Source organism: Lissotriton vulgaris, unplaced genomic scaffold (assembly GCF_964263255.1).
Source record: "Lissotriton vulgaris unplaced genomic scaffold, aLisVul1.2 SCAFFOLD_823, whole genome shotgun sequence".
Classification (NCBI taxonomy): Eukaryota; Metazoa; Chordata; class Amphibia; order Caudata; family Salamandridae; genus Lissotriton; species Lissotriton vulgaris.
The window spans coordinates 521,591-547,030 of NW_028244344.1; the positions used below are offsets into that span (position 1 = coordinate 521,591).

The 25,440-nt window shown below is 45.5% G+C and overlaps 1 protein-coding gene across 2 annotated transcripts in view; it reads right to left on the reverse strand.

Annotated features, from left to right (window-relative positions):
• The window catches only part of LOC147667588 (PDZ domain-containing protein GIPC1-like), a 62,041-nt gene extending 42,309 nt beyond the window's left edge, over nucleotides 1–19,732 (reverse strand). The window contains exons 1-2 of one of the 2 annotated variants that reach the window (XM_086948802.1): nucleotides 19,616–19,732; nucleotides 10,056–10,415 (exon numbers count right to left, since the gene is read on the reverse strand). In XM_086948802.1, coding sequence (XP_086804928.1) covers nucleotides 10,056–10,340 — 285 coding nt within the window. In that variant the 5' untranslated portion in view covers nucleotides 10,341–10,415; nucleotides 19,616–19,732. Of the gene's footprint in view, nucleotides 1–10,055; nucleotides 10,416–13,272; nucleotides 13,778–19,615 lie in introns of those variants that run through there. The other variant, XM_086948801.1, reaches the window with a different exon arrangement.
• Between the last annotated feature and the right edge of the window lie 5,708 nt (nucleotides 19,733–25,440).

The following is a 25,440-nucleotide window of genomic DNA, read 5'->3' on the forward strand; positions in this document are numbered from 1 at the left end:
AGTGTGAGAACCAGCTGGACTGGTTTAGAGGGAAGTCCCCTTCAGTATCAGGGACAGAGGTGTCAGTCGCCCAGCGGGAGGTGGAGCCAGCTTTGTAGTTACACAGGAACAGCCCTTCACTATCAGGTGCCATCTCCTCCCACTTCCCTGGCAGCAGATGCTGCCTTTCATCCATGGGCTGACTCAGACAACCTCCTGGGCTCTCCAGCCCCTGTCATCCTCAAACCAGACAGTCAATCCACAAGCAGGCCCATGCACTCTGGGCCAGGCTCACTAGCCAATCACACGCTAGCACCAACGTGCACAAATATGCCAACTTCCAAAAGTAGGACTTTTAGACTAGACACAGCCATGTCGCATACATCATTTTGCGGCATTCATTCTCACGAGTTCTCTCATACCAAACTCGCCCCTGCACTCCCCACGCATCAGGAACTACCATGGGCATACATATTCCCCATTCATTCCTATGGGAGGGCAGGTCACTCACCATTCATCCACAGAGAGCTCAAGCACTTTACACTGTACCACAGTGAAAAAGTGCGCAGAGGCCTAAAATCACAAATACCAGGTTCCATAAATAGGCTAGGAAAACGCAAAAAGTCTAGGGGTGAACCTGCCTAATGGGCCGGGTCCAACAGGATATAAATAGGAAACATCTGCAAAATAGACTTTAAAAGTTTCAGAGCCAAACTGGCACGAGTTATCTATCGTTCAGGTTTCACCACAGGTCGCCTCTCGCGTAATCATACCAAAGAGTTATGCTACGTTATTAAAAAAGGTGCCGTACTTGGCATTCAATTGCTCGACATTTCGTATTTTGAAAAGGGTGCCTTCCCGAGTTTCCTGGAGAGAATGTAATTGGTTTGGTTTTGGCCACCAAATTATGATTATGATGTAATAAGCCCAAGCACACCAGAAAGATTTTTTTTTTTTTTTTTTTATAAATGATTAACTAACACCAACCCTTTCACTGGGCACAAACAAAACTGCCATCTGCCCCCAGCCTCCATGCCAGAGGGGCCCTCATCGAGCACTGTAGCTCCTAGCCCCCACAATATTGCCGTCCATCGATCTACAAAATCCAATGCTGTTCTGTCAGCAGGCACAGACAACTTATTACACTATCTGGCATTGCTCGAGAACAAACTCACCAACTTCTACCCCTCTCTGCTAGGACTTCATGTCAACATACATCCACTTCTATTTCAGCAGGAACGAAGAGGTCAAGACAGAATGCACTAATGGAGGAGGTAGGTCCAAATAACAGTCTCGACAGCGAATGTGGAGGGGGAGGAGACATTTTAGTACAGGTAAGTGGGACTCCCTATGAAAGGAAAGATGGACTGGTGACTCTGGCTTTACAACTCTGCATGCATATGCGTTGGGACTCAGGGGTGGGCAATGCTGGATATGGACAGAAGACCGTCTACTTTGTTTCTACACGCTACCAAGAAAGCACAAAAAACAGCAAGTGCAACATTTTACAGGAAACGGCCTGACAGCAGCATAGTGAATTGTGACTCATGTACCACGTATGCACCCCGCACGCTCACTTTGATGACAGTGGTCAGGCCTGCCATACCAATAAACTACTTTGCATTGATGAGCAGAGCTCGCCATATTTTGTGCACAGGTCCTGCAAACCTGGATCAGAAGGGGAGGGCTCTGTTCTGCATCCTTCAAAACAAAGGGGAACTCGAGTTCATCATAGGTCTCTTTTTGGACCAATATGCTTAACTTTGCACCCAATGTTGGTTTATTTCAGTTTAACGTAATAAAGAAAGACATGGTTCATAATCTTTTTTATGGCAGGTGCCAAGCAGAGGAGGTTGCCTGCCACCTGTTATTCACAGCACTCTAGAAAGACAAAAATTGAGTTAGGAAGCACTGTGATAAGAAGAAAAATAAAAAAAGAAGGTGCCATCACTGTTGACATCTCAAATGACATCATCCAGTGATTGTGAAGGTTTTCTAATGGTTTGAGAGTTAAACATATGCACTAAGGTATCGCAAAAGTTAAATTAGCATACTTTCTGTACTACTAATGAGTGATTCCATTTTTTAACACCGATTATGTGATTGGCTGGGTGACTGTATGTATCCATGTATGATTGTGTGTCTTAGTGCGTGTCTGGGTGTGTGAATGGCTCTACGAGTGTATACATGGGTGTGTGAGTAGCTAAGTGGGTAGCTGTACTGGTGAGCAACTGGGTGTGCAGGTGGCTGTATGGGGGAGTGAGTGGCTGAGTTGGTCTATGGTTGGGTGTGTGGGTGAATGTGAGTGGGTGTTTGATTAAGTGAGTTGGTCTGTGTATTGGAGAGTGAGTTATCTGTGTGAATGGCTGTATGGATCCGTGAGTGGTTGTGTGAGTGCTTGTATGGATGTGTGAATGGGAATGTAGGTGTTTGTGTGAGTGAATACTTGGATGAGTGAGTAGCTATGCTGAGAGGCTGTATGGGTGAGTGTATAGGTAAATGTGGGTGTATGTGTGTGTGTTTGAGTAGCTGTATGGGAGAGTGACTGGCAGTACGAATGGCTGTATGGGTGAGTGAGTGGTTGCATGAGTGGCTGTATTAGTGAGTGAGCAAGTGGGTGTGAGAATGACTATGGATGAGTGAGTGGTTGTGTGAGTACTGTAAATGTCTGTGAAGGAGTATGTAAGTAGATGTGCGAGTGGGTGTTTGAGAAGTTATAGACGGGTGTGAGTGGTTCTGTGGATGATGTCATCAGTGATGTCATTTAACCCCTTCCATGCTCATGACGAGCTGAGCTCGTCATGAGGCACAGTGGAGCTGTGCTGATGACGAGCTGAGCTCGTCATGAACTCAGGCATTTTCAATTTTTTCAGCATAGGAGGGGAAAATGCACAGCAGCGATGTGGTTAAGATGTCATCAGTAATGTCACTTACCATGTAACGGGTAATGTAATATGTGAGGTCATTAGCAATGCATTGCAGGGGCATAAGTTTTAGTTGGCTCAGGCAACCATAACTGCTGACTTTCTATGGTTTTGTACGAGTGAAGTCTGAGCCCAACTATAACGTCCTTGTAACTTTTGTTTTTTTGTGAATTTCTACTGTTTTTTATGTTATTTCCTAACTATAATGTCATTATAACTTTTAGTTTTTTAAGTGAATTTCTTAGGTATAAAAAACATTTCTTTCCTAAATGTAACCAGTAACCTTTGACAGTGAGTGAGTGCATGAGTAGATCTGTGACTGGGTTTGAGTGGCTGAGTGGGTGCATGAGTGTCTGAGTGGCTGTCTGAGTGGCTGTCTGAGTGGCTGTCTGAGTGGCTGTCTGAGTGGCTGTCTGAGTGGCTGTCTGAGTGGCTGTCTGAGTGGCTGTCTGAGTGGCTGTATGAGTGGCTGTATGAGTGGGTGCATGAGTGGGTGCATGAGTGGGTGCATGAGTGGGTGCATGAGTGGGTGCATGAGTGGGTGCATGAGTGGGTGCATGAGTGGGTGCATGAGTGTCTGAGTGGGTCTGTGAATGGGTGTCAGTGTCTAAGTGAGTTTGCAACTGCCTCAATAGGTGTGGGAGTCAGTCTGAGCGAGTGGGCGTATAAGTCTCCAAGTGGGTCTGTGTGTGAGTGCATGAGTCCGATTGGGTCTGTGAGTGAGTGCGTGAGTCTGAGTGTGTGAGTCTCTGAGTGGGTCTGAGTGGGTCTGAGTGTGCATGAGTGTGCATGAGTGGGTCTGAGTGTGCATGAGTGTGCATGAGTTTTGCATGAGTGTGCATGAGTTTTGCATGAGTGTGCATGAGTGTGCATGAGTGTCAGAGTGAGTCTGTCAGTGAGTGCATGAGTCTCAGAGTGAGTCTGTCAGTGAGTGCATGAGTCTGAGTGGGTCAGTGAGTGAGTGCATGAGTCTGACTGGGTCAGTGAGTGAGTGCATGAGTCTGACTGGGTCTGTGAGTGAGATTGTTCATAAAGAATTTCTAGACAACTACTTGGTCATAATCAATGCAGACCATCAACTTACAATGATAGCACTAGTCTCAAAGTACCACTGTAAATGTATAAAACGTCAATTTTAGGAATACAAAACAATGGTTAAAATAGCTACGAAATTCATGAGGTTCAATATATATTAACAATGAACATAGATAAAGTAACGGGACAATGAAACAAAATATCCGACAGAAAATAATGGGGGACTATGTCACAATGAAATTGATGAAGTAATGGCAGTCTTAATACAAATGGGGAAAGGAAATATAACCCCTCCCCCCCTTTTTTTGGGTGATCAAACAAAATAATGCAACATCACAATATATATATATATAGACATATCACAAAAGACATGAAAACAATACCATAAGTGGAATGAAGGGACACAATACTGTTTGATAAAAACGATGCAATGTTGGTTCTTCAATGTATTGACGCGTGTTTCAGCGAACTATTGACCTTCATCAGGATACCCACATGGAAAACTAAATGCCATTAAGGTCTAGGTAAATGTACTTCCAGGCAAATTACTTGAATACATCCAACAGTGCCAGAAAAGAAAATATCTTATTGATGAAATGAATAACTCAACAGATGGGGTTTTTGTAGATATCTGGTCAGATGGGATAACAGCAAATAATGGAACAAGATCTACAGACTTTAAAATGTATCTTTGCGTGACGCCGAAGTTGGAATACCGAAAGAAAGCAATCTCGTCTAATTGATATCCAGTAAAATCTTTTTTATGGGAGACTAAACAAGAGGGTCTTCAAATTAGCGTCAACATTTGAAAATGCCCATGGGCTATGTGCTCAACGGGTGCGTGAATCCACGAACAATATTTCGAGAGAATGAGTGCATGAATCTCTATGTGGGTCTGTGAATGAGTTTCTGAGCGGGACTGTGGGAGTGGGAGCATCATTGTCTGAATAGTTCTGTGCTATATGGATAGATATATATATTCCCCTTGGTGCTACACTGGGCTGACGGTCGCGACAAATCCACTATTGTGCATGAAAAAAAAATACCTGTTCTGGGGCATATTGTACACATGGAGTCCCTGAAAAATCCATATATTCCTCCCATGGGGTCATGACAAATCTAACCTGACCCCTTTATGCCAAGTTCTGCCCCGATAAACTAAAATGGCAGCCGCTACTCTCTGCCACAAATTATCTGTGATCGTAGATATACAAATTTGAATTTTCTTTAATATCTTGTAAACTACTGAATGGATTTACAACAAATAAAAAGCACAATCTGCAGACCAAAAGCTTGCTTTTTACCAGATTAGGTGTAATTCCGTTCAGTGGTTTGAGCTGCAGACAAGACATAGTGTCTATAAGAAATAACATGGGAAACGCACTTTTTGGACCCCCGTTTTTCTCGGCCCCCGCTTGACAGATCACCCAGAAACTTTACATGCACAACAAGACTCACAATTACACTCTTTCTCGATCTTTTTGTGAAGATTCGTCAAACGACGCAAAAGATGTAGACAAGTCAAAAAACGCTTTTTCAATAGAAACATGATCCTAACTATAGCTACCTACTGGTGACCGCCAGTAGGTAATATCAATATATATTTATTATTTACTGGCGGCTGCCAGTAGGTAGTTATAGTTAGGACCTATTTTCTATAGGAAGAGCATATTTTGTTTTACCAATTTATATATCCCACAGATCCACTCAGAGACCCACCATATAAATGGTTACACTTGATGTTAATTGAAACCATTTTTCTCCAAGTTTTAAGGGAATAGAATAGAAATTTTTGGGTGTCTCACTCAATTCCAAAATGCAGTGGAAAACTCAAATTGAAAAAAGCAAGCTACTCCTAATACAGAATAGTCACCCAATACTATAAAGGCACGGGGATAGCCGCCAGAACAAAAACAGTGCTACCTGCACTCGAGGTGTACCGAGCCAAAGCACAAGCAGCGGACTTATATGGCGCTGAATTGTGGGGCCCTACATGTAAAAAATCATTTGAGGTGAAAGAAAACATATTTTACAGATCTCTCCTAAAGATACCCGTGCGTACCCCTACAATCCCGATGATGACAGACCTTAATACGAGGCGCACTGACCATCACGCAATACTCAGACCACTAATGTTCAGGGTACGGTTATGGTCCACACCGGCACTCCTTCATTATAGAGCAGCTCTAGAGGAGTTAAAAGATCTGGATATCTCCAACTGCATCACATGGTTCACGCATACAAGAGTATGGTTTGAGAGGGTAGGACTGTCAAATTTTTGGAATAGTCCTACTGCATTAACTCCTAATTCGAGAAGGACATTAAAAGCTATTGTTTGGGTCTATATGAATGAACATAGAACTAATGATATATCAAATGGTTCCCTAACTAGAGAATTTCTTTTGTTCAAAGTAGACCCTCAGTATGAATCCTTCCTGAATGAAGTGAATCCACCAGTAGCTAAAACCCTATACCTTTAATTTAGGTATAGAATACTCTTGCTAATAAGTTGTGTTGCAAGGTGGAGTAAAAACAGCGATGATAAATGTACCATGTGTAGTGGAGGTGGGAGGGAGGACATTACGCATGTTCTGTTCTTCTGTCCTGCCTATAAGGCCCAAAGGATAAAGTGGATTAAACCTCTTTGTATAAATCTAGGAGTGCGGAGGTTCAGAGAAGCAGAAAGAATTCTATTAACAGACACGCGCCAGGTTTTAGTATTTGGCGTTAGCAGGTATTTGCTTGCAGTGTATTTTATAAGGAAAAAAGCGGGAGAAAAAATATGAATTGTTATAACCCGGCTGAATATAGCTGGAATTGATTATGTCACTAGGAAATGTTTACATAGCGCTTTTTAAATTTTTTAAATTTGAAGGAAGAAGGAAAGGAAAGAAAATATGTCCCTATACTGCGACTAATTTGATTAATCAAGACATATTGTAACACCCGTATTTAGGCTAATACTGATGTATATAATGGTTTTTAACACTTTTTTTAACTGTATTTTATTGTACTACCATGTACTTTTATGATACTTTGTATCGAATTAAAGTTAATTGAATAGAATTTTTTCTTTTTCTAAACATATAAAGACACACACACACACACACACACGTGTATATATATACATACACACAAAAAAGAAAAATGTATATTCTATTACCTTAAAACTTGCAGAAAAATGTCTCTTTAAACTATCAAATGTACCCACAAGGAAGCCTCAGGAGTATCTCTTTGTAGTGGCTCTAGGAATGCTACTGCATCGGAATAAGTTCAGAGATGTCAGCCTTCCATCAAGCCTGCTTCCCTCTACGACTTCTTAGGTGCAGTAAAATACTACAACATTAGAGAGCTACACTTTTGAATGGATCAACTTATCACCACAAAAGGCAAAACGTTAACAGCTGGTACCTCCCTACTAGTCCAAAACATCAGAAATTAAACAGGTATCGACTTGACAGTGCAGTATGAAGTTACAACATCCATGAGCTACCAATCTGTATAAACCCTCAACTCAATCATCATTAAAGACTGCTGCACGCCCAGGTTGCATTTTAACTAACCCAAAACATGAACCAATTAATTCGAGTCCAAAGGAAAGTCACAAGACTGACACAGTAACTCTCAGCATGAATCTTCAACTCTGCATGAAAACAATAGAAAGACGAATTCCTCTACATCTACTTATTGTTAACTGCACTGAGTCACAATACTACGGCTTCATTATACTTCGTCAATGCTGTCATAAGCTTGTATCTCTAAGACAAACCTAAGCAAACATTTTGAATTGTAAGACAATACCCTGCCTGTTTTAAGGGAAGTTAAAAATAGCACAGTGCACTAAAGCTTATGGGAGCTTATAGGCTGCCCTACAGTCCAGTAATCGGGGCACACATCTAAAGACGCTGGAAGGCGATACCGGAAACGTGATACTTAAGCCTGAAGCCGGTGACTATGCTAATAAGAGTGCGGCTTTAAAGATGAAACCTTGCAGGAGAAAGTAGGGAAAGCTTCACCTGGACATGCAAGGTGGGAGGGAGGAATGGTAGGTTGAATTTCTTAGTAAAATTAGTGTGTGAACGGATCAGCAGACTGTTGGAACTCTGCCAGGTGCCTCACCGGTCAATGTGGAGCAAGAATTACAGCATGTCTGCCCTTTTATGTAAGGAGCATGCTTTCCCGACGACACTCAAGCTTGCACTGTCCTTACAGAGCCCATTGTTCAAACACTGACCCTGCAAACCCACAGATGCCAAGCTTTCAGCTTGCTTTTAACTTTTCCATGTTTTCTCTATACTTATGTATGACATTTCAATGACTTAAGTGGACAGTGAGTGACATTTTATAGCGAGTAGAACGAAGCAGTTGTATTCAAGTAATGAGATAATTATGAGAAATCAACTGTATTGTGTAATGGTCTGAAAAATGCATTAAAACCACTGCAACACTCCTGAAGCGCTTGTGCAAGCACACAGCCTTTAGATTTTTAAACATGCCACAGGACCCCTGGCAGCGACGGTCCTTCAATGTTATTCCTGGTGCGTACCTCTGGGCCCTGTGCTGATGAAAATGCTTGCTTTTGGACAGTATGTTACCATCACTCCCCCTCCGTCCTGATTCAAGCACGTACAGTAGCAGTCAGTGATCAACCGGAGTAGCAGACCCTGTAATTTACAGAGGTGGACTATTCCTCAGAGACGTCCAATGGCCCCTTGTCATTGTGCGGTATGGGACTTGGTCTCCACACACTTGCAGAGGTGAACCATGACAATGAGACAGTCTTGTTCCGACTCTGGCAGTGGGCCGCCCAAGGGCCGGAGCGATAATGGAAAAGGACTCCTGTTTCTGGAGGAAGACCTAAACCTGAACAGGAATCCAAGGTGGTAATAAATGGTGAGTAAGGTGATGCCTCAGTGCTATATGAAGCTCTGTGTAGGTAAATAAAATAGTGCAGGGGAGGCACTATCCATCTTTTCTTTGTTGTTACACATCAGAAACCTAACACTCTTTCTCCCTTCTTCATCCTTTGCCATCTACTTTGCTGCTTTCTTCTTCTTCGCTCTTGCTTCCTGTCGTCTCCCTTCTTTGCCCCCTTTCCCAATCCTTCATTCACCCTTTGTACACTCTTACTCTGTGCTTCATCTCTCCATCACCTTCATCCTTTTATCTTTTTCCTCATACCTCTCCCCATTCCTCCATCTCTCATGCTCACCTTTACTCTCTTCTCTACCTCGGGTCTCTCACTCTCTCCAACCACACTGTTTGAGTCCCTCCTCTGTTCTCCTCGTCTCCGTCAGTTGTTACATTTTCCACTTCTCTCGCCTTCTGTATTTGTCTCCATCATCTTGCCCATCTCACACTTCTTTTGGCATCTCTCCTCCCTGCCCACGTCTCACTTCAAACTTCCCACTGAAATTCAAGACACTGACCAAGAATATTGCTCATCTGGATAGGAGTAATTTGATTTTGCCAAAAACTATCTTGTTATTCAGGCTGAAAATATCAGCACCGTTCAAAGGTGCTGGGGTTGCCAACTGTTTTTGCTGGCAGTCGTAATCGGCTGCCAGGTTATGTGTTACATTTACCAGTATGAGGGTGAGAGGCCAGGAGAAGGTGCTTAGATGAGTCGATATCCCAGTGCTAGCTAAGTCTGGCTCCTGTTTGTTTCGAGCTGGCAAACGTTGCTATGGCTTCTCTCCCAAGAGTTTTATCTTATTTTTTGGTGGACGGGGTACTAGATTATACAGGTATATTCGGTCTTCCTATATTCCTGGGGGTAGCAGCCTGAGAGCTCTTGTCAAGTGCCTCGAACAACCTAACGGAAGAAAGGAACTCTAATGTGGAACAGTACCTCTCTGGCAGTGATGCGGGGGAAAAAATGAAATGCGTTAGTCTAACCCTTGATGCTTGTCAGGGTTGCAAACGCCAGAAGTCCCCGGAGATATAATTCATCTCTACTATAATCCACAGTATATTCACCAGAGCAGGCGCTTGCCATTGACCACAGTTCACTCTTTCCTAAGGAGCCTTCTTGTAGCCTAGTACACCCGCTGCCACCATGTGCTCCTTCCCAGTGCAATCCATGCCCCCCATACTAAGTGGTAAAAGTATACGCACCTCCGAGAGGGGAATCTTGAAGGCCTCGGCAATCTTTCCATACAGCTCCTTCACGTTGGTGAAGCCCTCAATGCGGCCCGTGGGACTCCCGTGGGCCAGCTGGGTGTGAAAGACGAGTCGCGGCCGCAGGTTAGGGGGTGGAGGGGGGAGCCCTGGCTGCATGGTGGCCATGCCTCCTCCCAGCGGGCCTGTGCCCACTCCAGCCATTCCGCTGCGCACCAGCTCGGCTTCCTCATTTTCCACCAGCGGGGGCGCTTTTTTCCGGCGGCCGAGTCCAAGTGGCATGTGGAGAGACGGAGGCCGGGGGACCAGGTCTCGGACCCAAGACAAGGGCGACGACTGAGCCACGGTGGAGCTGATCTGTGGAGACAAAGAGCAAGCAAAGTCAGGCAGTCCCTTATAGAGCGTCACCCTTAAAAACAGATCTGAAGGACAGAAAAAAAGCCAATGGCAGTCTCCCATCAATCACGCACAGAAGGGGGCATGTTTACAAGCAATACCGACCCACGGCACACAATGCTGAATAGTTCCATTGAGAAACGCTCGCGACTTGTACGAAGAAAGCGGGTTTAGTGGGAAAAACAACAAAGCTGTTCGAGTCAGGAATGCAGACAATTTCACAAAGAAATACACATCTAAAGAAAGTGAAAAGTAAACTGATCACGCTCCCGGGCTCACGAGGGTTGTTTCTGAATCACAAGAGTATGTATGACACCATAAGAAAGTAAAAGACTTGAAAGCCAGAATGTGTACACACAAAGGGCAAATAATTCAAAGAAATGCTCCAGAGCCGCCCCCCCCCTTCCTCAAGCGCCTTGAGACCCTCTGGGTATGTAGTGCGCTATACAAATTTTGACTTGACATATGCCGCGAAACAACAGCGATGGGAAATGTGCGTCACAGGAGTGGCACCAACAACGTTGTGATATGTTTCACAAGTGCTGTGTCACAGCACTGAAAGTCAGCCTGTATCACAAACGCGCAGTGACAGCATAGCAGGGCAGTGAGTGTTATGGGAGCTACGCCGCAGCATTATCACGTGTAGTGTGTAGCGTTGCAGGGCAACACTTAGGACAAAAGATGAACCACCGCATCACAGAGCAATGTGTTTTGTAGGGGCTATGTCGCAGCTGGGCAGTGCGTATTATGGGAGCTACACTGCAGCTTGTCAATAGCAGAACAATTTGCATTGTGTAGCGCTGAGGGGTATCGAGTCACACAAAAGAAACAACAACACTGCAGAGCAGTATATTGCAGAGGTTGGGTCATAGCAGGACAATGTGTAATATTGCACGTGCGCCACAGCAAAGCACAACAATCTGTGTAGTATGAAATAAAATGTAAGTGAAAATGAGTTTTATAAAGCGCTCGAATACTCTAGTCTAGGGCATCTTGGCGCTGGTAGCACAGCAGAAGATATTAATGGCAATAAGGAGCAGAGACTATAGATTGAAAAGCCAGGTCTTAAAAGTTCCTCCTAGAGATTAACAGGGTAGAGGTGGTCTTTAAGTTTAAGGGTAGAGCATTCCATCGTTTGATTGGGCTGTTTATGATGCTATGAAGCTTCTGCCCCCCCCCCCCCCCCCACCCCCACCCCGATCGTCTGACCTTAGGCACTGTCAGGTTACCTGCTGAGGACAATCGTAGCGTATCTAGTTAGTTTATGTTTAAAATAAACAGAGCCATCGCCATGAAATGCCTTATAGGCGATGCACAGCGCCTTGAAGTCTATCCTCTTATTAACATAGTAAGTGTAGCACTGCCAGGCAAAGTGCACTAGAAAGCAAACTACATCACTGCAGAGAAATGCCTATCTAAGGTTTTGTGTCATTGCGGGGCAAGGTGTATTACAAGCGATACCCCATGGTTTCACAACACAATGTGTATTAAAAGATATGCATTACAGCGCAATGGGATTATAACTGCTCTTTCAGAGCACGACAGTGAGATCTTAGTCACAAGAACACGGAAGTGCAATGTGTAGTATTACAGTGCTGCGTCAAAACACCACAGGGCAGTGTGTATTGCAAAAGACATCAGAACATTGCACGACGACTTGAATCACTAGTGCTCAGCCTGGACTCGTGCCACTGGTGCTCCGTGACACGAGAACACGAAAACCATACCATAGAAGCGGGGCCATACCATCGAAGGGAAAACTGGTGCACTGCCACAGGACAGTCTGTCACAGGGCAGTCTGTCACAGGACAGTCTGTCACAGGACAGTCTGTCACAAGAGTGGCACCGCAATACAGGACCATCTGAATCAAACGGGTACCACCACAGCATGCAAAGTGCAACCCATATTATTTCGTAACAACATCACAGAGCACTCCTCGTCATGAAAGGAAAACACAAGGCGCGAAACAAAAACGTAACCTTAGCTTCTCTACCCATTAAAGGTGTAAGGCAGAGCAACGCAGATCCGGTAGTCTGTTCCGAATCAATCCACTGCTCACTCTGGAAACATGAAAACATGCTGTTTAGCTCAGATTATCGCCAACAGAGGACAGATCACAGAAAAACAAAGACAGCTTTATACATAATTCACAGGTAGTTTGAGGGTGTTCATGCAGACCACTGAAAGCCTGCTTCGGATTAAGTTCCCCCAACTAGCCTAGTCGCTGTTTTAACACTTGTACCCTGAAATTATCGTCATTGCCGCCCATTTCTCGGATACTGTCCATGTGGCTCAAAGCCAAGTACAGTGTGTTTGTGACCTGACTTTCTGCTGCGGTCTCGATTCTCCCATACCAGCCGCTGTGGCTTCACTCTCTATATTTGGTCTGACTCTTCAATCACTCCATAATGAACATCGCTGGCCAAACACACCCTCGTAAACTCTCCGTTGCCTGACTCCCTGGTAAATTCTTCTCTCTGTGGCCAGATTCCACATTATTGTCTCCGTGGCCAGATTTCCCGTTTTATTGGCCATAATCCCAGGCACAATCTGTGTGGGCAGTCCTCTGTACCCTCTTCATGGCCTCAGTCCACGGTACCTTCTCCACAGCCACCAGTCCCCGGTATCCCCTCCACGGCCCCAGAGTACCCCCATTTGAACCCTCTCCGTGGCCACCAAAGCCCCAATGAACCTCTTGGTGGCCCCCGGAGTCCCGTTATCCTCTCTGTAGTACTAGAGTGGCCAGTATCCTCTTTTTGGCCACCGGGGTCCCTGATATCGCCTCCTTTGCCACCAGAGTCCCCAGTGCCCACTTACCTCAGCAGTCAAGTTCCTCGGACCATCTCTCATTACGGTCTTGGGAGGTCGTTCCACCTGCAGTCACCTGACTCCAAAGCACACGCCGTCCCTGTGTTCCCAGCTGCACAGTCTCCCTCTGGGTCTAGTTTCCTGGGTACAATCTGTTGCTGTGGCCTGAATCTTTAGTGTATAGCCCCTTGAGGCCCGATTCCCCGTCCCGGTGCAGACACTGTGCCAGCATTAGCAGCTCAATGTCCCCTGTCACTGGCTGGGTCAAGGGCAGAAGTGCACAGGTGCTTGTCAGAACTGGATTTATAACCACCACCTCGCAGAGTTTCCGGTTCTTCTGGGTATGTGTGCGTCAGCCCCATCCATTCCCGGTGCTGTAGTCTTGATTTGCTCCCCTTGAAAAAATTAGATGAACACACCGGATAGCAGTGATTTGCAGGTGAAAAGTTCAGGGCAGGCAGGAGTGTCCGTGCGGGCACGGAGTGAGGTGGCCACCTTAAGTGGATTACTCAGCGCCACTCCCTTGTCACACAGAAACTTCCTGCCTCCTCTAGACTGCTGGTAGGGAGAGAGAGAGAGGGCCGGGACTGATCTTCGGTACACAGGGGCGTAGCTTCCAATGGCACAGCAGGTGCAGTGTCACCGGGGCCCACAGGCCTGAGGGCCCCCACTGAACCTTGGTTATTGCTGTATCTAATAATCTAAACAGCAGCCACGGTGGTGGGGGGGGGGGGGGGGGGGGCATTTTCCTCTTGCGTTAGGGCCCACTGGCTACGCTACTGGCTGCACAAGCAAGGGGGAACTCGAAGTCCACATGTAAAAGAGTGACCCCTAGTTTCTAACTGTGGGGGTTTGGAGCAGAAGTAGAGGGGACAAGGACCCGAACACAGGCATCCCATACAGAGACACGCGCTCCAAGGGTGCCGAGGCCCCTACCAGGCAGGGAAATGGGTCCCATAGTTGCAGAACCATAATTGGTGCCAGTGGTTCCCTTACACCACTGGGTACCGGCGTGGACACTGCACTGTTTCTTTCAGTGGAGAAGAGAGTGTCAAGGGAAAAACAAACCGCTTATCAACATTTAGGAGATTCTGAAAAGTTAATCATTTGTCAGACCGAAACGGAATCAATATATTTACACACCAGCCTCTCTCTGCCTATGGAAGGTCAGGAGAGTTTGGATAGAGCTGTACAGGTCCGACGCCTAAACAATTCCTCAAACACCTCGCCATCACCTTAGGTTCTTGGTGCTGTTTGTCTGTCAACACTTCAGTGGGGCTGGCTTTGTTTGAGATTAGGGGGCCTATGGTGAGTAAATATTGGCCCAAATGCTGGAGAGCTTCAAGATGGTGGATTGGAGAGGTCGGTAGGAGTAATACTTGGAAACGACAGCTCTACATGGTAAATCAGGATAAAGTGTTCTCCATTGTAAACAGCATACCTCTCAGCTGACCTCAGTCGGAAAGGTTCACCCTAAAGTGTTTACATGTCCACACGCACACATTGCAGCCCTATTTACACTCAAACGTCTTTCACTTCACCTACAGTTTCCGAGAAAAAATTACCACTGTCTTACAAACGCCCTGCAAATAATGCACGTATTTCAAAAGAAAGTTGAATCAGCGCTCTATGTCCTTCACATGGGAATAGAGCACTTATGTGGACGCACATGCGATGGGCTCCTTGTTGAGTGTACATACAAGCTATGCTCTGGTATGCGCACATGCAAAATAGCCTTTGGGGCGTGAACATACTAGGTGGAACTTGGGTCATTACACATGCAGTGGGGTAGCGGCATGGGGTTGGCTCTAGTGTGGAAAGGAGCAATCTGGTATAGGTAAATGGAGATTCTGGAGCGTCTATTGGGGTGGGGGTGTTCACACGAACATTGGGTGTGTTTGAACCTACTTAAACGCTTTAATAAGTGCATATGAGGTGGGCACTGATGGGATTTTTTCGAGTGTGTTTATGTACATCGGGTTGCTGGTGTTTATGAGAGGTAGACTGCGTATGACGGGTGACTCAACATGGGGGATATGTGTGGGTGTGTAGTTGCTCTGTTGATTATACATGAGGTAGGCTTTGGCAAGTGCGTATTTGGTGACATAAGGCAAATGTGCGCATAGACATACCTTTTGGAGTGACCACCATCCCGCTCCTTCAATGCTAAGAAGTAAGGACTATTACACAGTGAACTCAACTACTTACAGGCAATGGAACAAACTCATGCTCTTTGCAATTGAAAACTCTCTTGCCAAACTCAACATCCAATCCCATTAACACTTAGTCAGCTGTACAATTGGCTGACCAGAGGATTTGAGAAGCTGGGTATATCTCAAAACATCATCCCTAAAAGCCGACATAATATGTCTTGGATTAAAGGAATAAATAAGATAAAAACCAGAAACTGCTGCACTTAATTGCCAACGGAAGTAATTGAACAGGTTACACACAAACTGCCTCTAATAGCTTAACAGCATCTACAAATTCAACCACAAGACGCCCATTTTCCAGCCTACTGAGGCTAAATATAAAGACCTACACTAATTGAAAGATACCGGGCAATTGCTTCCTTCAAGAAACAATCATCTTCGGAATTCTAAGATATGATCAAGGCTAGTGGACCAGTAGGTTCACCATCTGAACCTTCCTTACCTGCCACAAATCTTTAAGAAAATCCTCCAATCAACGGCCGCAGCAACCCCTTCTATGACCGTTGTCAACTCCTGTCTGCTATCAAGTACCATCCCCTCAGCACGAACAATGTCTTCCGTACCACCACTCAGCAACAACAATTTAGACGTAGCAGAGACAGGCTTTTTCAGATCATTCTCAAGCAGCCAGTTCTTACGAAAAATATCGATCTGTAACTTCTTTTGAGAGAAAAAAATACTTTCAGATAAATAAACTGGTTCTGCCCTGGGACAGGCAACAAATCTGCTGTTATCTCAGTTTAGGATGGTGTGAAGACTACAATGGCCAGAAATATAGGACTACACTTCTACTAGTGGAGCTGTCCACCGCATTCATTCAACACAGTCTACCACTACTACATCCTAGCTAGAGAGACTGGAGTAACCTGGCATCAAAGGATTTATCCTAGTCTCCTATTACCTTCCTGTAAGATCCAGCATTATCTTGCTCCCATTCAAATTATCAGCGATCAGTGTTGAAGCAAGCAGTCCCCAATGACCTTTATACCCATCTCAGTAAACTGCAGATCACCCTTCAATATTATATGCTGCAGCTATGGCAACAACATCAAGATCACCATGAAACTGGAAAACTGGAGAAAGCTTACATGTCAGTACTAGACCGCTGCCTCCAAGTCATCAACCAATGAACACTAAGAAAATGCCTTAAAGTTATCTCATCTATAACAAAGTTCATGACATAAGCAGATTGGAAGAATTAGCAACCACGTTCAGCTGGCATGCAGAAGTTCTTGGCTACAATTTTCCTCGGCCTGTCATATCGAATATGAGAGAGGACTCTGGTTAGGGGCATACTTTTTCGACTCCAACTTGAACACATCCATCAATGTGAAGTGTGACTACAGTTCAACAGCTCTCAAAGCAATCCACAAGCTTCCCATCGCTAGAAGCTCAGTTTTTAAGTTTCTCTGCATCACCCACGAGGCCATAAATAGCAAAGGTCCAGCTTTCACCCATGTAAAACAGAAAAGATATTAACAAAAGTAAACCCACTGCTCTAGGCTGGTAGCTCAGCTGGCTATCCTTCCTTACAAGAGGCACATCAGTGTAACCTCCTCCTCCTCCTCTGTACAAGCAGGAAAACTCTGGAACTCTCATCCACCAAAGACAAAAACATACATCAACTGAAATTCAGGAAGGCAATAAAGATATGTCTCTTCCCAAGATGAGCCCAAAACAAGCAGACCACGCCATACCCTAATATTAGGCAGAGAAGGATATTAAAGAACATATGGTGACTAGGATCTGAAACTGGAATCAAACAACCAAGGATTTTAGGCAAAACCCACGATGATCCCACAACAAGAAGTTAACACCAACCCCTATTACTAAGAAGGGATAAACAGTACAGAACTCATTGTGGCAAGGGCCTGAATAAGGACCAAGCTTCACATGATTTTTTTTGCATAACAACATGCTTAACTAATCTCTCAATCTCCTTTGCTTTAATCCACGCACAAATGCAGATACACTTTTGCAGCATCTTACAGCTCTCTGCCACCAGCACATAACACCAAAAAGCTTCTCACATGGGTCATACGCTATTCACACAATTTCCTCGATCCATATATTAGCAATTTGTAAGCCTAAACAACCCCTCTTTTCTTGTCACTTCATGCCAACACGCAACACAAAAACACAATAAGAGCACAAATCTGGTCTTCACAAAGCATCACAAGGTTACTGATATAGTCCACATGGCGAATACAGATTTCTTCCATCCAAGAACCCCAAGGAATGCTGTGCTACCTATTTTCAAATGTGACTCAGCACCCCATAATGGTGTATGATACTATACATTAATGCAGCTACAATACTAAAGTGTGTGGTTTACTAAGTGTGTGTTTATGTGGCTGAATCTCTGGGGAGTATATGAAGTGGGCTTTGAGTGTCTCTAGCAGATATGCAGTGGTCTCTGGTGTATATGTGACTTTAATGAGTAAGAACATTGGTCCACTCTGTTTTGTATGTGTATATGGGTGTGTGTGTGGCATTTATGGGTGAACATGAAGTGGCCTCTAATATAGGCATAGGGGACTTTAAAGAGTGGATAAGGGTTTGTCTAAAGATTTGATGTGTGGAAATATGATGGCCCCCCCCCTCATAAATCTGGCTGCTATAAGAGGAAATGAAGAGGGCTCTTGGGATTTGATTCTTGATTAATGGATAAGTGAGTGAGCTCTTAAGTATGAATGTGGCCTGATAAGTGGTGGCTCTGGTGTATGCACATGTGACGTTAATGAGTGGGTAAGAGGTGGGTTTTGGTTTATGTTAATGTGCCCCGATGAGTGGATCTCAGGTGGGTTCTGCGGTGAGTATGTGACTTTATTGAGTGGGTATAGGGCTGGCTCTGAATATACTTGATGAGGGAGGTCTCTGGTGAACCAATTCATTGCTATACAATGGGATCTGGTAAATGTATATGGGGAGGACTCCAAGGTGTATGTGGGGAGAGTTCAAAAAAGTACATGGGACGAGCTCAATGGTGCATAAGAGACAGGCTAATGTTACATAGGATTTACAGTGTACATGTTGGTCTGTACAGTGGTTTCTGGGATGAGGAAGTCTTTGGTGTGAATATGCAGAAAGAAACTAGGGTTTGTATGGAATATTAGATCCTATATGCTGTTGGCCTCTTTGTATAGGATATTCGGATCATGTTTATATAAGAGGTGGCTCCCGAATGAATGTACATAGGTGGGCTCGAGCATGGAATATGTACGAATGGCTCGGATGTATATATGATGGTTCTGGTGCATACGTATGGAGCTCTGGTATGTACATAAGGGGGAGCCCCAAGTTTATGTACTAGTGAAGTTGCTTTCAATTGAATATTTTGTCCGCTTCTGCTTTTAATGCAGCTATGATCAATCCCCCCAATGAAATGTTCTGTTTTAAACTATACAAATTTTTCAAATGTTTTCTGGATATGTACTAAGTGGTAATTCAGATGCCCTGATCTCTGTGTATCTTTTTTTTTATGTACTTGTTAGTATTCTTTCTTTTATATGATTTCATTTGAATATATTTCTATGTTTTTTATGTGGATCTCGTGAGAGTTCCGTTATCATAAATAAATAAAACTTGAAACTTGTGAAGTTGTGTATACTGTAGACCAATCTCTCTTAGGCACAGAGGGTGCTTTGATTGGCATGAGCCTGTGTTGGGTGTGTTTAAGGGGGGATAGAGCTCTGATGTGTACATGGGGGCTGGGATGTTTAAATGTGTGGGCCCTACGTACAAATGTACTTGGGGTACGGTCCGAGACATATATGGGGATCTGTGTATTTGCACAATGGTGGTATCAGTTATGCGTACATGAGAGTGGTTACGTGTATGGGGCCTCAGGTGAGTGAGTGGCAATCTCTGTTATATGTTGTTTGCTCGACTATACATGTGGGCTCTGAAAGATGCACCAGAGGGGCTCTGAGCTTATGAGGGACGAATTGGTGTGTCCTATGTGGTCCGAGCAGAACTGCGGGTTCCTGTAAGTATACAGAGGGGATTCGGCATAATACTTATAATGGGGGTGTCATATCTATGAGGTGTATAATGGCTTTGAAGGTGAAGAAAAAGTTCTAGTGTACGATGCCGACGCCTCTGTATAGGTGGTGGGGTCCCTTTCTATCGACTCTCACCTCTTTCCCACGTTCTGTACGTCTTTCCCCTGCTCCAACGCCTATCTCCTCCGCTCGTCCTCTGTTCCTTAGTCCTTACTTGGTTCGTAGCACCGAGCATCAGCGAAACTCTCAGGAGGCGGTCGCTGTCTATCTCCACCAATGACAGCCCGCGCACAGATGGAAACAGCCAATGAATGTGAACTTTCTCGTATACATCCCGCCTCGCCCTAAGCTGGGTGGGGCCACATTCCAGACTGTTCGCGCTTCCGGGAGTAGAGACCCGCCTATAATTCTTGAGAGAAACTCACAACAACCAATAAAACAACAGTCACGCGCCCTGTTGCCCTAGGGCATTTTTTATGACGTTCCGTATCCATGAGAACAGCCACACCTTCCTTCGACCAGAAACCAATCGTGGGAGGTCTGTCATTTGCAAGGCTCTTCAAGTGACAGAAAGGACCCACTGTTTGTCCCAACTTCAAAGTGTGCAGTCTTCAAATTAAGAGATAATGTATATTGTTTAGTATTTGCAATTAAACAGCACTTCATAGCCATGAGTTGGCGATAAAGCTCGTTAGCGGAAAGGCAGTACCCTCCACCGTAGGGTGTGCTTGATAGCAAGAGTACTGAATTTCAGTGTGGCTAGAGTGAGTGGCATTTTGGTGATGCACATTATGACAAGAATTGTTTACTGATGCTGATATCAGTCAGTGCTTTAACCACTTGACTGCCACCCCATCTGTGGTAGCTGGCAATTAAACCTTCATAACCTGTACCCAAACGTTTTCTTAAGCCGCCATCCCTTTGTACTTTCTCATTAGGTACACATTCCCTGGCTTCTGGTAGTTTTTCTACCGCCCCTGGGGGAAGACTAAGGTGAAAACCTGGCATGGAGAAAAATTCAGGAGAGGACTGTAAAACATTCAGGATTAAACGTCAAAATTCAGGACAAAAATTCAGGACAAAAGGTCAATTTTACAGACACATCTGAGTTGCGACCATACACCACTACTTTATCAATGCATTTATTTACTGTTTTTAGGGCAAGCCTGGGCAGCGCATGCTGTATTAGAGTATGGACGTTAAGCCCTGCCCACTCTCCTCCCATATTTTTCATTAGCTTGTGTCATTGTCCTTCGTAAATGCTGGCTTCTGATTCGTTAATGGGCGTGTTAGTCCCTCCTTAGTACTGCCTTGTCTTCATTTGTAACATCCCATGAGGACTGTCCCTTTAACTTCTGTTGTTATATAGTATGTTTATTTAGTGTGTAAGCAGTATTTTCTTTAACAACGGCGTGCTTTCCTGCAACCTTCAGCGCGCTTATGCACACTTTCAGTTTCAAAGCAGCTCGGGACAATCGCAGCAGCTTCTTTGGAGTGAAATTGGTCTCGCATTTACAAGAGTTTGAGCTATTGCCATTATAAATGACAGTAGCTTAAACTCTCTCAAATGTGAGACCTATTGCTTTTCAATTTTTTTTTAATACAAAACTACTCAGAGTTCCCCTGCACTGCTTATTTAGTAATATGCCTCCATGGATTAACGCTGTAAAGGGTTGCAATGAATACTGGCATTCATCCCTCCTAAGTATGGATACTGAGATCCTGAGTGCAGTTGGGACGGGGTCAGTGAGCGTGGAGGCGGAATCATAGGTGTGGCGAAAAAGAAGAAAATATTCAGTGACTATTTTATTGATCTTTCACCATCAGGTAACCGCATATAACATAATTCACACCTTAAATGAAAAATAAATGCAAGTTAAACTAACCAGCTGGAAATAGGCTATTTTATATTGTGAAATCTCTGTTGATTGATGTTGTCACTGCAGATGTGTGTGTGGAAATCCAGAGGCACCTGGAATGTAACCTTGTTTGTCTAGCAGAATTTAGTGATGTGTATGTTTGGTATTTTTTGTGCTAATAGGTCCCTGCACCTCACAGAAAGCACTGTGAGTGTATGTCACTATTTTAAGGGGGGCGTGGCTTGGACGCATGGCGGACTAGTGTCTGCCTGAGCTCCCGCCTTAGCTTCATAATCCAACATCATCCTGATCTCCCCAGACTCTGAAATACCCCAGGCAGGTAGTGGAGCAGAGTGGGACCCCACTGGGCTTGGTGGTGGTCCCGTAGATGTGACCCAGAGGCGAGAGTTGGAAGAGAAAATTGCGGGCTGCTGAAGTGCGTTGGGTGCCATCTTTGGGCAGGCCCTGTCGGACCTGGGTGAGCCGGTGGCCCCGAGGGCAGGTTCTGCTAGCACGGAGAAGCTCCAGATATGTAAATGTATGTAAATGTATTGCGATTTATATAGCGCACATATCACCCGAAGGCATCAAGGCGCTTGCCTTGGGAACCCGTCCTGGTATTCCCCTGTGAGATAACCCCAGCAGGGTATCCACAGGGTGAAAGCCAGGCATCCCGCCGCGAGGGGCCGTAGTGGAGATTAAGCAAGCTATTGCCCAGAGTCGCAGAGTGTGAACCCGTGAGTCGAGTAGGCACCGGAACGAGAATTATCGAGTCCGTGGAATTTTTGAGCCCAAGACCCGCCGAGGCGGGGAATTGAACCCTGGTCCAGGACCAATCTCAGCTTCCGGGTCTGCCGCCTCTAACCCCTGAGCCACACGGCCCCCCTCACACATGAGTGCAGAGGGGGGCCGGCACGAGAGAAGATCGCAGTGGGGGTAGTGGCGGGACCCGGCGCCCAGTGAGTGCGTCAGTGAGCGTGGCTCCCGTGCACAGCAAGTAGCATCATCCACGGCGCAGACGGCAGCCAGTAGTACTTGGGGTCACTGAGAGGTGGAGTACCGGGCCACTACTCAACTCGGAACACAGTATAAAGCAGAGCGGAGCTGGTGGAGGCACAGGAATATTATCACTGCACCCCCTCCTTCCACCATGGCAGAGGGCATGCTCACCAAGCACGTGCAGTCAGTGACCCAGGAGACATTCTGCACTTAATCTGCACATGCACAGCACTGCAGCAAGAGAGGATACAGCTGCTAGAGCTCCCACTCAAGCAATTAGGGATCCGCACCAGGCGGCAAGTGGTGCTGGCATGTTTCGATTCAGGGGACACACAACTGAACTGTAGAGTGGTCAAATTTCTCACACTGGCAGAGCAAAAAATTAATCAACATCATAGGAACGCACAAGCCGCTCTAGCATGAGGCAGACAATGAAGAACCAGACATGCCAACCGGAAGCTACTTCCTTAGAACTTAATTTTTAACAAACTCAAAAAAGAGCCCACCGAGATGGGAAATTCCATCCTGTCGCTCAGCCATCAGGAAACTCCTGATATGAATGCATTCTCTGCCCTGATGATGTCTGGCACTATTGCCTTATACAATACATGCCCATGGCAGGCCACACTAACTATTATCATCACAGCCATGTAGTAGTGCAGTGTATACTTTTTTAGGGCCCCTGCTTTTTACTGTTTTTACTGTCATATATTTGGCATTCACCAAATGGTTTTATCCATCTTGTAAACTTGTATGTAAGCAATGAACAGAACTTTTGTCATGTGTATTAATGTTTTACTGTTGAACCATAATGACTTTTGTTTATCTTGACAGCACATAACTGTGCAATGGTTTTTAATAACTATGCATAGTAAAATAAACCTAAACCTCCTTTAAAGTGGTAACCAGTCCGGCTCGTATGGGACGCCGGCCGCGGCAGCTGAAGGGGGCCGATACAGAGACACAGTGAATGGGGGATGAGAAAAGTCATAAGGGGACCCCACCTCCCCTCCCATTTGGACAGTTATTTCTGTGTCTGTCGGAGCACCGCTGAGGGGCCGGAAAGTGCCATTGTCTCCGATAGTGTGAGGAGGCCAAGGACATATTAAGGAAGCACTTGACGGCACCCCATAAGTAGTGGAGTGTGTACAGACGGGCTCACACATGGCCCGCAAAGGAAGAAGAACCTGCAACATTTTGCCACACACAGAAGCAGGTACAAGGGCAAAGGGACGTGAACTGGTGTTTGTGGGCCCAAATACCACATACTGGGCGTGACCCTTGGCAGGACATTCTTCACACTTCACAGGGCAATACTGGTCCTGAAACCTCACAGAGATGGTGAAGAAAAAGAAAAACACAGTGCACACCAATAAGATATCCAACTACGCACAGCCATGCCCTCCGGACCCGGCCGGGGCGGCCATAAACCCAGAGGACCAGTTAGAAGCAGCAAGTCATCCTTCAGATAAGTCCCCATCTCTGATGGAGATTATGGTGGCGATTCAATCATCCAGAGAAGACGTAGTACACAGAATCGATGCCGTGGCCATAGAGTTGAACCTTTTGCAGTGTGACCTTCATAAGGTCTCGGCCAGAGTGTCCGCTATGGAACAAAACATGGAGAATATGCACCAAGAAGTACATTCATTCAGCGATTCGATGGTGCGTTTACAGCGACGAGTGGCGCAGCTAGATGAATGCGCCAAGGATGCAGAAGAAAGATCACGCAGGAATAATCTGCACTTTATCGGATTTCCTGAAAAGGCGGAGGGGCCAGCCGTGGACCTGTTCCTGGAGGAGTGGATTGTTAACTAAGTCGCTCCTAAAAGGCTGTCAAAGTTCTCGTTGAGCGAGCCCATAGGGCATTGGGAATGGCTCCCCATTCAGGTGCCCCCCCTCAGGCGATTATAGACCTATTCTTTAATTATAGGGACTAGGACATGATACTTTAGGCCACCGGAGCGAAAGGAAGACTGACCTTCATATTGCAATTTTCCCGGACTATACTCAGCGTGTACAAGAACAAAGATTCCTAGTGGTGAAATGCAGACTGAGGTAGGCTGACCTGAAGTACAGCCTGTTATATCCAGCCAAACTGCGGATGGAGCACAAAGGGAAATCACACTTCTGCATGTCGGCAGAGGCGGTGACGACATGGATGGACGAGACAGACCTGGCGGACACAGGGGTTGGCCCCCAAGGGAGTGCTTATGGATCATGGCGCAGGAGAGAACGAGCAAACGACAAAGCCGGACGGTCCAGAAGACACAAGGAGAGCATGAGGTCAGCCCTGGAAGAATAAGAGTACAAACTGACGGAACTCTGCAGTGAGAGGGGACCCAGGGCTCGGAGGTGGGGGTCACAAGATATGGTTCCAGACGCCCTCCTGTCAAACGCGGATGTATCTTAAACGGGGGCACTGAACTCTAATGAAGATGTTTCAGATAAGTGATTGTAGTGTGGATAATGTAACAGATTTGCAATATGGTTAGTTTGGGGATATTAGCTGGGGGCACCTGCAAGGGGGGGGGGTCCTACTCACATCCCGCAGGGACCCGGATCGTGGTCAGGGAGCTAGAGGCCGTGTCTCGCGTCCAACCAGTTGTCCCATTGCTGGGTTGCCCATGGGGTGGGGGGAGGGGATTGTTTGTTCAGTTTTCACAGTTGGGAGTATGTTGGATGTCCTTTAGAACCCTGAGTCCTCTGGTTTGTGAGGGAGGAGGTCACGCTGCTGGGAGGTAGTGATGATATAGAACACTGGTGGAAATGGCAGGTTTAACTTCAAAAGCGCTCACATTGAATGTTCGGGGGTTTGCAGCTTGTGAAAAACGCAGAAGGGTTTATGCTTATTTGAAAAGATATAAAGTGTTGATTGAATATCTACAAGTAACTCATTTGTGGGGGGACACACTCCTGTGTATGAGACGCTGATGGAGGGGTCAGATATTTGCTACTTCATATTCCGGATTTGCAAGAGCGACCTTATTATGGGTGGCATCTGGGGTCCCATTCAAGCCTCTCCACCAGATAATAGACCCCGAAGGCCGATATGTGTTTGTACAGGGCACATTAGAGGGAAAATAACTATGTATCATCAAT